This window comes from Lissotriton vulgaris, chromosome 4_1 (genome assembly GCF_964263255.1).
Source record: "Lissotriton vulgaris chromosome 4_1, aLisVul1.2, whole genome shotgun sequence".
Taxonomy (NCBI): domain Eukaryota; kingdom Metazoa; phylum Chordata; class Amphibia; order Caudata; family Salamandridae; genus Lissotriton; species Lissotriton vulgaris.
Window position 1 is genome coordinate 317792616 of NC_141691.1, and position 15926 is coordinate 317808541.

Here is a 15926-nt window from a genome sequence, read left to right on the forward strand (position 1 = left end):
TAATATTTACCGATTCGGTAATAATACCGATTCGGTAAAATTACCGAAAATGCAATGTAGGTAGCCAATGTACCATCAGCACATGGCTTACAGAATCGGTATTTTACCATGGAATACAAATCCATGGTAAAATACCGATTCCTGTGTACATGCACATCTGTGCATGTACACATGTGCCATGTGACAGACAGACGTGCCCTTAGGGCATGTCTGTGTGCCACATTGCACACATGCCCGTTTTGTGGGTGCTAGAGGGTGTCAAAGTGACACCCCCTGCACCCTTGTGAATTCTTTAATTACCGATTCGGTAAATACCGAATCGGTAATGCCTAATCATTCCTATGGGCTTCAAAGCCCATAGGAATGAATGGGCATTACCGATTCGGTATTTACCGAATCGGTAATTAAGGAATTGTTAAGGATTCGGTAACGAATCCAGATGTTGGGACCTACATCCCATTTACCGATTTTGAAATACCGAATCGGTAAAATTCGGTATTTCAAAATCGGTAAATGGGATTTACCTACATCGGGCCCTTAGTGGGCTAGTTTGAGCCTAGGGACCCTTAGGATTCAAGGGGACTTAATCTTTGGACTTAAAACAGCCACAGGCCGCGTTTATACAGGGGGGAAGGGAGGGGCCAGGGCCTGAGATGACGTGTGCAAATGCCCTGTAGCACGCTATCAAGTTGGGGAAATATTTCCTCTTGAATCCTGAGGAATCTTGGGGGCTAACTAGCCCACCAGGTGCTTCCAGTAAGCGCCACTACACTGAGTTGCAAAGAGGTGGTCCAAGCCGTGCCACTTTTTACACCTCTCCACAACGTTGCTATGTTGCACTTACTAGAGGTACCTAGTGGGCTAGTTGGACCCTAGGGACCTTCAGGATTCAAGGGGACCTAATCTCCCAACTGAAAACGGACACAGGGAGCGTTTACACAGTGGGGAAGGGAGGGGACGGGCCTGAGGTGACGTGTGCAAACACTCCCTGTGGCACATTTTAAGTTGGGAAAATAATTCCCATTCAAACCTGAAGGCCCCTGGGGGCCAACTAGCCCACCAGGGCCTTCCTTTAAGCGTCACTGCACTGCGTTGCAGAGAGGTGGACTAGGCTGTGCCCCTTTTTACACCTCTATGCAATGCAGCTCTGTGGCGCTTACTGGAGGTACCTAGTGGGCTAGTTGGACCCTAGGGACCCTCAGGATTCAAGGGGACTTAATCACCCAACTTAAAACGGCCACAGAGCGTGTTTGCACAGTGGTGAAGGGAGGGCCTGAGGTGACGGGTGCAAACACGCACATCAAGGTCGATGGAAGAATAAATGGATAAATAAGAATCTAAATGGATGGTTTTTTTTGTAAAATTGATTGTATAACTGACTGATTAAGTGTATCTTAGTGAAAACATGGGTTAGCGAGTAACGTTTAAATATGTAAATATATGTATCAGTCTCTCACGTTGTGTATAAGGACCTGCATGGGTTGATGAGTATCTACATGAGTGTCTATATGGGTAATTTGTTGGTTTTTCGAGTATCAGTATGAGTGTCTGAGTGTCTGTATGGTTCAGTGGGGATTATTACTTAGTGCATACATACATGAATGAGTGAGTCACTATTTGTATGTTTTGAAAACAGTATGTGTGCAGGACTGTATGGGTGGATGAATGTGTGTATGGGTGTGTTAGTGAGTGAATGACTGTCTCAATAGTGTGTTTATAAGTAACTACATATATTTTAAACTAGTATATGTGAGTATTGGTGTATATAAGTGAGTATATGTGAAAGTGAGAGATTGGAAGAGTTCCTGTAACTCTATGGATGAGTGGCAGTGGGTAACAGAATGTATAGGTGTATGAGTATATATGATGAGTGAGTACATGTATGAGTGACTATATAGGACTGTTGGTGAATGAGTGGATATGTATATAGATTTTAGAATTACTGAATAGGTTGTTGCAACTGGTATTGGTATGCCCATTGTTTTGAAAACATGTGTTTCTATTTTTGTATGTGTTTATCAAAGGTTATATTAGAGTCAGAGGAGGTCTGCCACTCTATCACAAGGATGATATCATCAGTGATGTCATCAGTGATGTCATAAGTGATGTCACTGACCATGTCATGAGTGATGTAATATGTGACGTAATCAGCAGTGCATTGTGGGCCCGCGAGTTATATTTAGCTGAACTAACTATAACATGGGAATTTCAATGGTTTTGTACGAGTGAAATGTCCAGCTAACTATAACCCCCCTAAAACCTGTGGGTTTTTTCAGTGAATTTCTAAGGTTTTTTAAATGCTAATTCCTAACTATAACGTGCCTGAAACCTATGTTTTTTTCAGTGAATATATACATATATATATATATTACCTACTGGCTATCGCCAGTAGGTATATATAGTTAGGATTTTTTCTCTATGGGACTTTTGAAAATTCTATGTCTAATACCTTTGGCGTTTGTGGACGGAATCGGCTGACATTTTCAGGAAAATGGCACATTTTGTTTCTGAGCAGCCCCTGAAAATTTGGGGGGGGGTTCGTCAAGGGGGGGCTGAGAAAAATGGGCGTCCCAAAACACGTTTTCCCCATGTTAATTTCCATAGGGCGTTTGGCCTCACTTTTAGCTCGAACGGCTGAATGGATTTGCATGAAACTTGGCAAAATTGTAGGGACTGTTAGCCCGATGTGCCTTTGCTGGGTCTCAATATATGTGCTCCAGTGGATTTTGAGAAATTAACGTTTTAAAAAATGTATATATCTGTGACAGCGTCCCAGATAGCGCTCCAGATCGCGTACTTTTCGCGTCACGGAGCTTTGCGAAGCGATGCTGATTGGCTCTCCGGTGTCTGTCAACATTCTAAACAGTCCGGAGCGGCCGCCATCTTGTCTCTTGGTAGGATCGAGAGACAAGAAGAGGTGAAAAACGAAGGGGGAATTTAATGAAAGGGGGCAAGGTAGACTCCTCTTGACCCCCTAGGAATGATGTTGGGGTTATTAAAGGGTCCCGTGGGGAAAATTAAAAACATTTGATTTTTCACGGTAGAAGCGCTTCTCGGTTCGCAAATTAACGGCTGAATGGATTTGCACGAAACTTGGCAAAATTATAGGGACTGTTAGTCCGATGTGCCTTTGCTGGGTCTCAATATATGTGCTCCAGTGGATTTTGAGAAATTAACGTTTAAAAAACAGGTATATCTGTGACAGCGTCACAGATAGCGCTCCAGATCGCGTACTTTTCGCGTAACGGAGCTTTGCGTAGCGAAGCTGATTGGCTCTCCGGTGTCTGTCAACATTCTAAACAGTCCGGTGCGGCCGCCATCTTGTCTGTCGGTAGGATCGAGAGACAAGAGGAGGAGAAAAACGAAGGGGGAATTTAATGAAAGGGGGCTAGGTAGACCTCTCTTGACCCCCTAGGAATGATGTTGGGGTTATTAAAGGGTCCCGTGGGGCAAATAATAAAAATTTGATTTTTCGCGGTAGAAACGCTTCTCGGTTCGCAAACTGGTAGCGAAACGTGAATTCGCCATTTTGTGTTTCGATTTCATTAAATTACTAGGTATAAGGGGGTACGGGAGACGTATCCTGACCCCTTTTGTTTTCTGAGGGTGGCTGAGGAGGCTCATATATGTTGATACATGTCTTCCAGCGGCTGTGCGTGAGCGTTTTTTTTTTTGTTGCATGACGTCTGTTAACGTTCGATTCGATGGAAATCAGGAAGTGTTGACCGCCATTTTGTCACTGCGAGTAAATATTTTGTTTTAAATAATTGTTATAAATTAATCCTTATTGATAAACATTGTCTGCGCCATCTTGTCTTTTTTGCAATGCCACACTTTTGTTGAGCACGGCAGCCATTTTAGATGCCTTGACCAGACCCACTCTCTGCACGCCGCCGATCCTCAGCATGGCTCCTCACCCTCGCAAGCCTCTCCCCCACGCACTGGTCACCCCCGCTCTCTCTCTCATGCATGGGCCAGAAACCTCCTCCCATGTGCGCTGCTCTTCCCTGAGAATCACACCCTGTGCCCGCCCGACACCACCCTTTCACCCTATTCACTACCGCACCCTCTAACACTCCTCTTCCTCTGTGTCCGATTGTCCAGGCCGGTCCCAGGCTATCACCTAGCCCTGCGGATGTATTTTATGGCCCCAGCTGTAGAGAATCACCCCTCTTCAAAGGAGTTACAGTAGATCTGTCACACCACACGCGTTCCTACTGTCTGATAACCATCCTGTATTGTGCTTGGGGAGGGGATTCTCACTGTGAGGGTGTGTGGGACCGAGCCTGAAGCGGAAGATTCCAGGGATGCCTCTTTGTACATCAAAGTTTTTACAATTATGTGTCACATTAAAAATATATAGCACTCCAACAAAGTAGAAGGAAAATAACACTTTAATAACTTATAAATATATAGAACGCAACAAAAACAGTAAATACATTTAAACATTTTTTTAAAAAAGAAGCAACAATGGTCAGTAGCTGTGTTTTGTGCAAATAGTCCCAAGGCAGCACAACGTGCTGAGTTCTGGAGGGCACCCAGGTGACGTTACCTGGGTGCCGCACTGGTTTTTGGTATCCTACAATGCAGCTCCGAAAAACGGTGTGGGGCGTCCCGGGGGGTGCGCGGGGAGGCGTCGTCAGTAGCGGTCTGTTGTGCGAATAGTCCCAAGGCAGCAGAACGCGCTGAGATGTGGATGGCACCCAGGTGATGTCCAGTAAGTTGTCGCACTGGTTTTGGCATCCTACAATGCTGCTCCGAAAAACGGCATGGGGTGCCCCGGGGGGGGGGGGGAGGGGGAGGCGGCGTGAACGGGTCTCCCCAGGTGGAGGCTCGTCGGCTGTACTGGGGCGCCCCTTTACCGTTTCAGTTGCCATTCCGCCCGCTTTTGCTACACTGTGCCTCATCCTCCATTCAGCTGTTTATCGCCCGCTCTTGTGGCTACAGCGTCTCGCTCACCATGTAGTTGAGTTTAGCCCACTCTTGCGGTGCAGCGAGAGGCGGCTGCCACAGGACTCTTAAAATGGCAGACGGCTCTTCGGATTTGGGCCTGGTCCACTAACATGGCCCTGGGACACCTTGGAACTCGGACGTCCCCTGAGCCTTGAAGATTTTACAAAAGTCTTGGGGGCTCCCGACTCCTGCAGGCTTCCGGTGGGGAGCGGCTGCCATGATTGCTCGCGGAATGACCACGACGGAGCCACGAGATGGTGGTGCTCTCAGGCTGACGCCAGCTTCAGTCTGAAACATCTAGAAACAAGGTGGGGCTTTCATCGTTTGGGAAAAAAAAATGTTTTAATCCAATGAAAAGTGATATTTTTAGGTCATATGATCAAGCCTTCCATCATTAGGAAACTAAAAGTAAAATGAACCAATGAAAAGTTTTATAAAGAAGTCACATGACCTGTTATGCTTACGTTACGCGCTGCTATAAAAAGCGTAGAAAATCCGTTGGCACGTGAGGCGGCGTCAGTAGCGGACCGATGTGCGAATAGGCCGAAGGCAGCACAACGCGCCGAGATCCGGATGGCACCGAGGTGGTGTCCAGCAAGTTGCACTGGTGTGGCCATCCTACAATGCTGCGCCGAAAAAGTCGGCGTGGGGTGCCGGGGGGGGGGGGGAGGTGGCGCAAACTGGCCTCTCTCGCCTCCTCAGGTGGAGGCACCTGATGTGCAGTGCGGCGCCCCTTATCTTTTCACTCGCCGACCAGTAGAGTTGCGCCCGCACTTGCTGCTACAGTAGGCCGAAGGCAGCACAACGCGCCAAGATCCGGATGGCACCGAGGTGGTGTCCAGCAAATTGCCGCACTGGTGTGGCCATCCTACAATGCTGCGCCGAAATTCGGCGTGGGGCGCCCCGTTGGCCTGTGAGGTCGCGTCAGTCAGTGGGGGCTGTTTAAGAAAGCAATGTGATGCTGTGCGTCGCCCCCAAGATGGAGGCTCCTCGGCTGCAGTGGGGCGCCGCTTGGTGTTTCACTCGCTATCCAGCTGAGTTGCGTCCGCACTTGCGGCTACAGTAGGCCGAAGGAAGCACAACGTGCCGAGATCTGGATGGCACCGAGGTGGTGTCTAGCAAGTTGCCGCACTGGTGTGGCCATCCTACAATGCTGCGCCGAAAGTTCCATGGTCCGGCGGAACTTTTTTCCTTTTCCTTTCTGCATCTTGTCCCACAATCCATTTAACCTTTAGACACGACCAGGTCCCTGAATGTGTGCAGGGGGACGCTATTGATTGAATCAAAATGGCGGCTTCACACAAAGCTGACTCAAGCGTTGCTGGTGATGCTATACAGACAAAAAATGGTTTTTAGTTTGTACATTCTTCAGGATTTTTTCATCCATGTCTGCTTGAGAGTTTGTAGAACAATGGCTTTAGATCTTGCCCTCCCCTCTTTTGACTGTTGGTCTTGTTGCCTATGTCTTCTGTTGTCATTTAACTGAACCTTTTTTGACTGCCGAAAGGGGTTCTGGTCCGACCGCTGGTTGGTGGAGATATTTTGACTATATCCTGGACCTGCCCGGCCTCGCCCAAAATGGCACCGGTATAAATGGGACTCGTACCTCCTTGTTGTGTACTGGTTGCACAACCTTGATATCACGAGATACGTATGCAGTTTTGAAGCACATGGCGGGCGGGAATGAGAATTGATTGAATATTTCGACATCCCTATTGATATTAAGTTCTGATGTGTTATTGATTACTGTACTATTGAAAGTTCGAATTAACGTCACCCATGGTACTTGCCCGCAAATGTATATCTAGATAATTTTATTGTAAGTGGCCCTGTCGTATTTTAATTACAAAATGTACGTCCACCGATTCCGCAACTGTTAGACACCTTAGTTCTTGCAACCTAATGGCCCGCTCGTTGCGTTCCTCTACAGTGTAAATGTCTCCTCATCATATACGATTCCAGTTTGCTCCGTGGCCAGCCCACGTGGTTATAGGCCCGTATTTGTATACTGACATTTTCACAATAAAGGTTTTTAAAACAAAACATGGTAGTAGTATTTACATTGGTAAAGTTTTTAATTTTAGTCACTGTTTTCGAATCAGTAAAAGGCAAGTGAAATAAAGCAGTCCAATTACATGACGGATAAAAGGTATAATACGCAGGAACGCAGTAAAGATAAATGGTCAAGGGCTGTTGTGTTTTTTACTCCTGCAACATAAAGTGATCGATAAGAATCTCATATTCGGGCGTATCGGCGACTAAGACAGCAGGCCGAGCATCTTTTGCTCAACGGCTCCGTCATGGGACGAAGAAACGCCCTTTTGCTAGAAAAAGGAATATATTTTACTTGCAGGACAGTTGTAAATTTTCCGGGAAAATACATTAGCCTGGAACATTATAACATATATGTTTAAGAAAAAATAATGTTCGAAAGCAATAAAAAGCGTAATTTTTAGGTCATATGACCAAGCCTTTCATCATTAGTATAACAAAAGTAAAATGAACCAATGAAAAGTTTTATTAACAAGTCACATGACCTGTTATGCTTACGTTACGCGCTGTGCGCCGCGCCCCGGATCTCTTCCGGGAAGCTGCGCTTCGCGCACTGGAGTACTTCCGGGTGCGCAAACGCGGCGTGTCATATAACGCATTACGCGACAACGTAGGTCCAGAATATAGTCAAAATGTCTCCACCAACCAGCGGTCGGAACACAACCCCTTTCAGCAGTCTAAAAAGTTCTGTTAAATGACAACAGAAGGGACAGGCAACAAGAACCATCAGTCAAAGAGGGGAGGGCAAGTTCTTCTCTACCGGGTCACGTTGGGGCGCTACCGGAACTGATCGAATTGGTAGTCTACAGTGTTTCTGGATGTTTCAGACTGAAGCTGGCGTTAGCATGAGAGCACCACCATCTCGTATCTCAGTCGTGGCCATTCCACGAGCAATTATGGCAGCCGCTCCCCAACAGAAGCCTGCGGGAGTCGGGGGCCCCCAAGACTTTTGTAGAATCTTCAAGGCTCAGTGGACGGTTTCGAGAATGGGGCCCAAGCCCTAGCAGACAAGCGTCCGAGTTCCAAGGTGTCCCAGGGGCCATTTTAGTGGACCACGCCCAAATCTGAAGAGGTGGCCGCCATTTTGAGAGTCCTGTGGCAGCCGCCTACAGTTGCATCGCAAGAGCGGGAGCAACTCAACTACATGGTGAGCGAGACGCTGTAGTCGCAAGAGCGGGTAGTAAACAGCTGAATGGCGGAAGAGGCACAGTGTAGCAAAAGCGGGCGGAATGGCAACTGAAACGGTAAAGGGGCGCCCCACTACAGCGTGTCTTCAGGTCAAACGGATTGTGGGATAAGGTCCAGAATGGAAGAGTCATCAAAAGGCAAAAAGTTCCGCCGGACCCCGGGAGCCGGCCGCCTATGTCGGGGGCGATCTTAGGCCACGCCAGGGCAACACGACTTGGGGAGGGGGCAGAAGTCAAGCGCACCCTCCCAGTCCGCGCCACCACACCGTATGTTGAAAATCTGAAGCCATCGTTCTACAAACTCTCAACCAGCCTTGGATGAAAAATCTTGAAGAATGTACAAACTGAAAACCAGTTTTTGTTTGCATAGCATCAGCAGCAACGCATGCTATCAGAATGCATGAGTTTCATGCTCGATCGATTGAGCTAGCCGGATCAGGCAACAAAAAGTATAAAATAGTTATGTAAATAGTTATTTAATAAAATGTTTTACCCTGTTACTTTGCTGGTGTGATGTATATATTTATAATATTTGCATAGAGTTTATCGTTATTTTGGGCGGGGTGGGTGGCGGAGCCGAGCTGTCTTGCAGCCATCATGGTGTGGAGCTCAGTTCATCTCACTAGTTTCGTATTTCTCATGAAGGGTTGTTCCTAATGTTTCTATTTTAGCAAGGTCAAAAAGAGATCCCATTAGTGGTCTACTGATTTTGCTCGATTTTTTTTTTTTTTAACACGATTTTTCACTATCTGCAAAGACTAAACAGAGTATTGCGGCTTTGTGCTTGTTAGTAAATAGAGAATGAACCAAAGAGAATAAATTCTAAAATAGTAAATGCTTGGATAACAATCAATCAAATGGAGAGACAAGCAGGCACGACGGATTACAACGGGGGCAAAGGCCTGCGTTAACTACCCTTCACTTTCTGCAAAGAGAGACTACTTCTAAGAGAAAAGAGGGGGGGGGCAGCGTTTAAAGCACATCAGCGTGCATAAACACGAAAATGTTTTTACCTATCACGTACTTGACATTTGACAGCTTTTGATATTTATTATTTATTATTAAAAAACCATTGAAATTCAATGAAAAAAACACAGGTTTTAGCCCATATATAGTTAGGGATTAGCATTTACAAAACCTTATTTTACTCGCATAAAACCATTGAAATTCGCATATATAGTTAGATGCGCTAACTATATATTGCGCACCAGCAATCCACTGCTGATGATGTCACATATTACATCATTCATGACATGCTCAGTGACATCACTGATGACATCTCAAATGACATCACTGATGACATCTCAAATGACATCACTGATGACATCACTGATGACATCACTGATGACATCACTGAAGACATCCCAAATGACATCACTGATGACATCTCATTTGACATCTCATTTGACATTACTGAGCACATCACTAATGACATCATTCATGTGATAATACGATTAACCTCTTCAGACTCTAATATAACCTTAGATACACTCAGTGTAAACAAAAACTCACAGACTCACTCATCCATGGAGTTACTCACACACCTAGTCAGTCATCCAAAGAATCAATCACACCTCCATTTCCTCTACTATACAGTTATACACACCTTACTTATTCAAACATATACTAACACATATTTACTCTCTTATACAATCCCTGATACAAGTTCACAATGATCCATACAGCCACTCACACATTCACTGGCTCTTATGCACAGTTATTTATATATGTCAACTCTCACATGTACTGTCTTTTACATATGTACTTACTTTGACATGTAGCACTGAGATATCCATTCACTCAGCAATACACTCATGCACACAGTCAACCGCCCATGCAGCTGTTTCCACATGCACTCCTAAACTCATACATCTAGTGAGTCAACTGCTCACACATCTATGCACAGAGTCACACACCTCCCAGCCACCCCCACACACACACTCAGTCTCCCATACAAATACTTGGGCAACCAATCAATAACCCATATAGTTACTCATATAGCTACTGATTAACACATGCAGCAGTTTACAGACATAATGATGTACAAATTAAGACAGTTTAGTCACTAACCCATGCACTCAGTGAGACACATTTAATCACTCACTCATACAGTCAGTCATGCACCTACTAAATCCTTCATCCAGACACTTATACATCCACTCATTCTTCAATATGTGAGACATATTTTAACTTTACAGAAACATACAGTCACTGGAAGATGTCATCAGTGATGTCATCAGTGATGTCACTGAGCATGTCATGAATGATGTAATATGTGACATCATCAGCAGTGGATTGCGGGTGCGCGATATATAGTTAGCGCATCTAACTATATATGCGAATTTCAATGGTTTTATGCGAGTAAAATAAGGTTTTGTAAATGCTAATCCCTAACTATATCTGGGCTAAAACCTGTGGTTTTATCATTGAATATATATATATATATGTGTAGTGTGTGTGTGAGTGCGTGTTTCTTTGCGCGCTTCACCAAATATCTGCGTATTGGCGTGCATTTTGCTTGTTTCTACCACAGCCATAGCATAATGGAGTGGGCATTTTACTGGAACATCGATATAGTGCAACTCAAAAAAACAGTTTCCCACCAATAAGGTAGGAGGGACTTTCATTAACCAGTAATTGCTAGTACCTATATATATACTAGTTTGCCTTCACAAGCGTTCCATAGTAATCAAGACATTTATTGAAAGTTGTGATATTGGTACATCAGCATATACCAGCATTGGCGTATTTACTTATCCTACTCGACCTCTTTCACTATCTTTTGGCACATCCTTGTGGTTCCCACAGAGGGCAATGCCTCATGCCCTCCGGCTGTGAAAGCGAGTCTCCTCAGGATATGATGCACTTTTTAATGTTTTGCACTTTTTATGCTGTTCCTAGAAAGTTATTTATTATCCTCATTCTCAAAAAATTGATATTTAGGAGGGTGAGACCAGCTTTTATGTTTTTTACAATTTCTATCTAAGGAAACTGTATTGTAAACCCTTAACTTTTTACAGGTAGCCATCAGATTAAGAGCGATTAACATTTGTATTGCTATTCAGTAGCTTTATCTCATGTTTAGATGATTTGGGATGTATTTTAATTATCATTCTGTAACCTGGAAGTTGTTTTTATTGATGTTTGTATGACTTTTATGGTTTTATGTATAAAACCGAATAAAGTTTATTGATGATGTTGTAATCGTTTGGTAACTAAAATATTATTTGCACAGCTGATTTTGCACAAGACTTGTAAACAACAAGACCATTTTTGGTCTTCCGAATACTATTTTCTCAAATACCTGATTTCTTTGCCATACAAATCAAGCAGTAGAGAATGGCAAACAGTAAACATCTTGATGTGATCTGCTTCATCATTTCATTAACTTGTCTTCTGAAAAAGAAAAGAAAGTATTACATATGACAGTGAATTCTTTTGACCACTCTAGCCTTAGCATGAGACATTACCATCATCAGCCCAATTCACACTTTTTCACATATATTAAATTGGCATTGAAGGCAGGATTCTTAAAAGGCACTTAGTGAAGAAAAACCTAAATCTGGATACATGTTAAGGTGCAGCAGTGAACAAGGAACTTAGTGTAGAAGGTTGATTGATGTTTGATTCCAAAATGTATAAAGTGTACGTTTACCAAATGGTGTCCAGTCTCTGAAGGCAACCCTGTTGTACATGTGAAGGGGTGGACATGTGTTTTAAGTTGCCTGCAAAAGTAATATGGTTCTCCAGTAGGAGAAGGTTGATAGGTAACTTTATCCACCTAGAACCAGACAGATAGGACAAGCAATGTTTGTTAATCTGAGTTATAAGCCCTCGAGATGCTGAGCAAGGAGTATGAGCAGGTACAATGTGTCTGAGTGGGAGGATACTTGCAAATCTAAATCACAGTTCAAAAACTCGCTTTTTCAGACGTGATCCAATGCCAAAGACAGCCAATGTTGTGGCCTCAGCCTAGGGATGCTTCTCTGTAATGCCTGTTGGTTGGTATCCTGAACTTGGCAAATGTTTCAATATTTAGCCATGACCTCCCACTTGCACAACCATCTAATGCATCTGCCGTACCTCAAGTGATCATCACAAAGCTAGGAAGCACATGGCTATAGCCAAGTGAATCAAAGGCATTAATTTTATATCGCATGATTTTAGTGTCTTGAAGAAGAGAATTTAAGATAGGAGATGATGATACAATTTAAAATAACTCAGAAGATGCTAGGGTTTAGAGGAGGATCTGAAGTTGATCTGTGTGGAATATGTGGAGGAGGAGATTAACTGGAATACGTTCAGTCTTTTGGAGTGAATCAGTGAAGGTGAGTTCTTACTGCATTTCACTACAATAAGCATACATGTAAATATATGCTTTAAGAACAATACCTCAAAACAAACATCCCTGAAGTTTGCTGGCCTGGAGCATAAGCGACAAAAAGATTTCACCAACATGGATGGCTGCATGGGACTTGTTGAGGCTGCAAGTTGGAAAGGCTTAAGATTTTATTAATATAGGTGCCAATCAGATTCAATAACATAGTGCTATATGTTATCATCTCAGTACTTGCCATCTTTTATGATCTTAGTGCACTTGATCTAAGATACTTTTCATTCTTGATTTTAATTTGGCACGTATACCATATTAAAACATACAGGCCATCTGTGGATGCTGGTGTTGCCCTAGTTTGAAACACGCTGTCACAACTCTTAGGCAGCACAAACCATTTTGAAAGAGGTAGTCATAAGTGTTGGGGTAACACTCTGTCCTCCGCATCGAGATTTTTCTGAGTTTGCTTCCTGGGAAACAACTTCAACACATGGGGAAAATAATGCATATCCAGTCCTACCCAGGACACTTTACGCAGGTGAAAGCAGTGTAGAGACTCCATCAGTTCATAACAGCAGTCTTTGTTTTCTGGCAGTATTAGACCTGTCAGCCTTAGGGTGGTCTTCCCCCAAACGTTTTGCCTACTTACCTCCATTTTTGTGCTGAAAATTGTATTTGTTGGCCTTAGGACTCTGTGAAATTTACCACTGCTAACAAGTGCTAAAGTGTTTTTCCTCACACACCTAAACATGGTTTGATTGACTTACACCTGGTTGGCAATTTTAATTTGTTTATAAGACCCTTATAGAGTGGTAGACCATATACTCAGGTATTGTGAATTAAGGCTACTAGTGGGCAGGCAACACTTATTGTGCCACCCACTTAAGCAGCACCTTAAAACATGTCCCATGGCTGCTATTGGAACTGAATGCAATTTTAAACTGCCAATTCTCCTTGGCTATATAACCCCCTCACCAAGCCTTAAACTCCCCTTTTAATGCATATAGGGAACCCCTAAAGTAATCCCTAGGTAGCCCATAGGGCAGGGTGAATTGTAATTAAAAGTTTGGCTATGTATTTTTTACTTTTACCTGTCCTGGTAGTGAAAACTTCTAAATTCGTTTTTCATTACTGGGAGGCCCATCTGTACCAAGGGTTAACATTTAGTTGACTTATATTACATTTAAGAAATGCTAACTTGTGTTTGGGAACAAGTATCCAGTTCATGTTTGATATCTATGAAATTGTAATAAAAAATCTTCTTTAATCGTGAAGTCGATATTAAATTAAAATTTTGGAAACACCACTTTTATAATGTTGGTTTTTGCTTGCCTTTAGCACATTTGTGCCTGCAGCCTGTCTTGGGTCACATCACTGGGTGTAACTGACAGTTAGACTTTGTGAATTCTTCCCGCACAGTCACACAATAGAGAGGTTTTGGGTGCCTAAATGGGCCATCTGCTGCCAGGATAGGGGGCAGAGCGGAGCACAGCGCCACCTGCAACTGAATAGGGTGTGCTCTGCCTTCACACAAAGGTACTCCACATTGTCACTGAAACCAACTTAGAGCCAGGGCAGGGGAATCAGGAAGGTGCAAGCACACCAAAGAACATCTGTAGCAGCTTCACTCTCCTTCCAGAGGAAAGGCACTACGGTATACAAAAAAGGCATTCAGACCTACTCTTAAGTTCACTACTGGACCTGCGGAAGGACTCTCAGAGGACTGCCTGCTTCTGTGACCTGCTGTGCTGTGCCTGGAAGGACTTCTATGGAGCCTGCCTTGAACCCTCAGAAGCCAGCCCTTCGGTCAAGCCCTGCATGGTCACCTGAACCCGGGTCTAAATTGCTGGTCTCCTGCTCAGAGCCACAGAGACATCAAAGGTTCCCACCATCTTGAACCCACAGGTGGACCCAGCTTCAGTGAGTTCTGAACCCCAAGTGGTGTCCCAGCAGTCCTGGACCCTTGGGTGTGGTGCTAAATGTGCCCAGATGGCCAAATCCCAAAACCGAGGAGTTAAAAAGTTTTTGACCAAAAAACGGAAGCAGCAGGATACCAGAATCAACTTGCTTGCCCATCCATCCAAGGCGTATCGCTGGCCGAAATGCCAGAAACCGGTCCTCGGAAGCTTGTTTCCGGTCCAGGGAATGCATGGCTTGGCAGTTCGGCTGGACTGTTCCCATGAGGCACAGGGTCAGACTGATTTGCATATGGCCATGTCTGAACTGGGGTGGCAGAGTGGGCTAAAGAACGGTGATGGATCAAACCCAGATCTGTTGACTGGGTGTGAGTGTTTGATTAGTTCAGATGCTCCATCCATCACCACCCCCTTTTGTACCGCTTGGTAACATTGATGGGCACTGATGCATGTGTGTATTGATCACGTGCATGTTAACACCTTGACTTGGTTTATACTTAGCTTCTTTTCAGTTTCCTTCACTGATATTTTCTTTTCAGTGACTAACATTGGGATAAGGTGGCACAGAGATTTAGACGGTTTCAACTATGGGTCCACACTTCATGTGTGATTCTACATATTCTTGTAGGACCTTGATTCACCATGTCCTGAGGAGGCCAAGATTGGTCTGGAGGCCGAAACGCGACCGCATTGACACACTATAAAAAGAAGAGTCTGATGAAACCAATGGAATTAGTTTAGAAATGTATTTGTTGACACAATCTTTAAATTAATGTTCAAGACTTGATTGAACCAATTGTGGCTGATTCGACTACCTCAGAGTGTACTTCCTGTATGGATTAGGAGGACACTTCTTTTTGCTTTAATTTATTGGGTGAAAAGGGATTACAGATTACTCATCATTTGTATGAATATTGTTCACTTTTTTTGTGTTTTTTTGTATATATCTGTTGTATATATATATATATGTATATATATGTTGTATATATATATATATGTATATTGTATGTATGAAAATAGTGTAAATTTAGAGGATGAAGTATTCCCCCTTGATTACTTTAATTAAAATATGTATTCACGTCTTCATTGGTATGTGGTTGTTGCCTGCTTAAATACAATATTAAATTATTGTACATTGTCCCTTTCATAGGAGAATTGCTAGTCCCCTATTAGAAAAGATCATAGATATTGATCCCTCTTTTTCCATCTTTGTACTTACTTGCAGTCAATGAAGCAAGCCACAGTAAATTACACTCACATCAACAAACGGCGCAGTTCAAGGATCCCTAACTTTCCTACACTCACAGGGCTGGCACAGCTATCACACTGTCTGGAAGCTAGCAGAGTTTATGAACTTGCATTTGGCTGTTATGTGTGTGTTGACCAGCAGCAAGTTACTACACACACACCTGGGAATTGCCAGTTCACACACACTGCCAGCTGGAGCCTAGACACACACACCACCATTCTACACACTACCAACCA

At 43.8% G+C, this 15926-nt stretch overlaps 1 protein-coding gene across 2 annotated transcripts in view; it reads right to left on the bottom strand.

Moving 5' to 3' along the window:
* The window catches only part of ADGRG4 (adhesion G protein-coupled receptor G4), a 1454718-nt gene that overhangs the window by 1258148 nt on the left and 180644 nt on the right, over positions 1-15926 (bottom strand). For both annotated transcript variants that reach the window (XM_086918649.1, XM_086918650.1), the window contains exon 2: positions 11497-11588. In XM_086918649.1, coding sequence (XP_086774775.1) covers positions 11497-11572 — 76 coding nt within the window. In that variant the 5' untranslated portion in view covers positions 11573-11588. The remainder of the gene's footprint in view (positions 1-11496; positions 11589-15926) is intronic.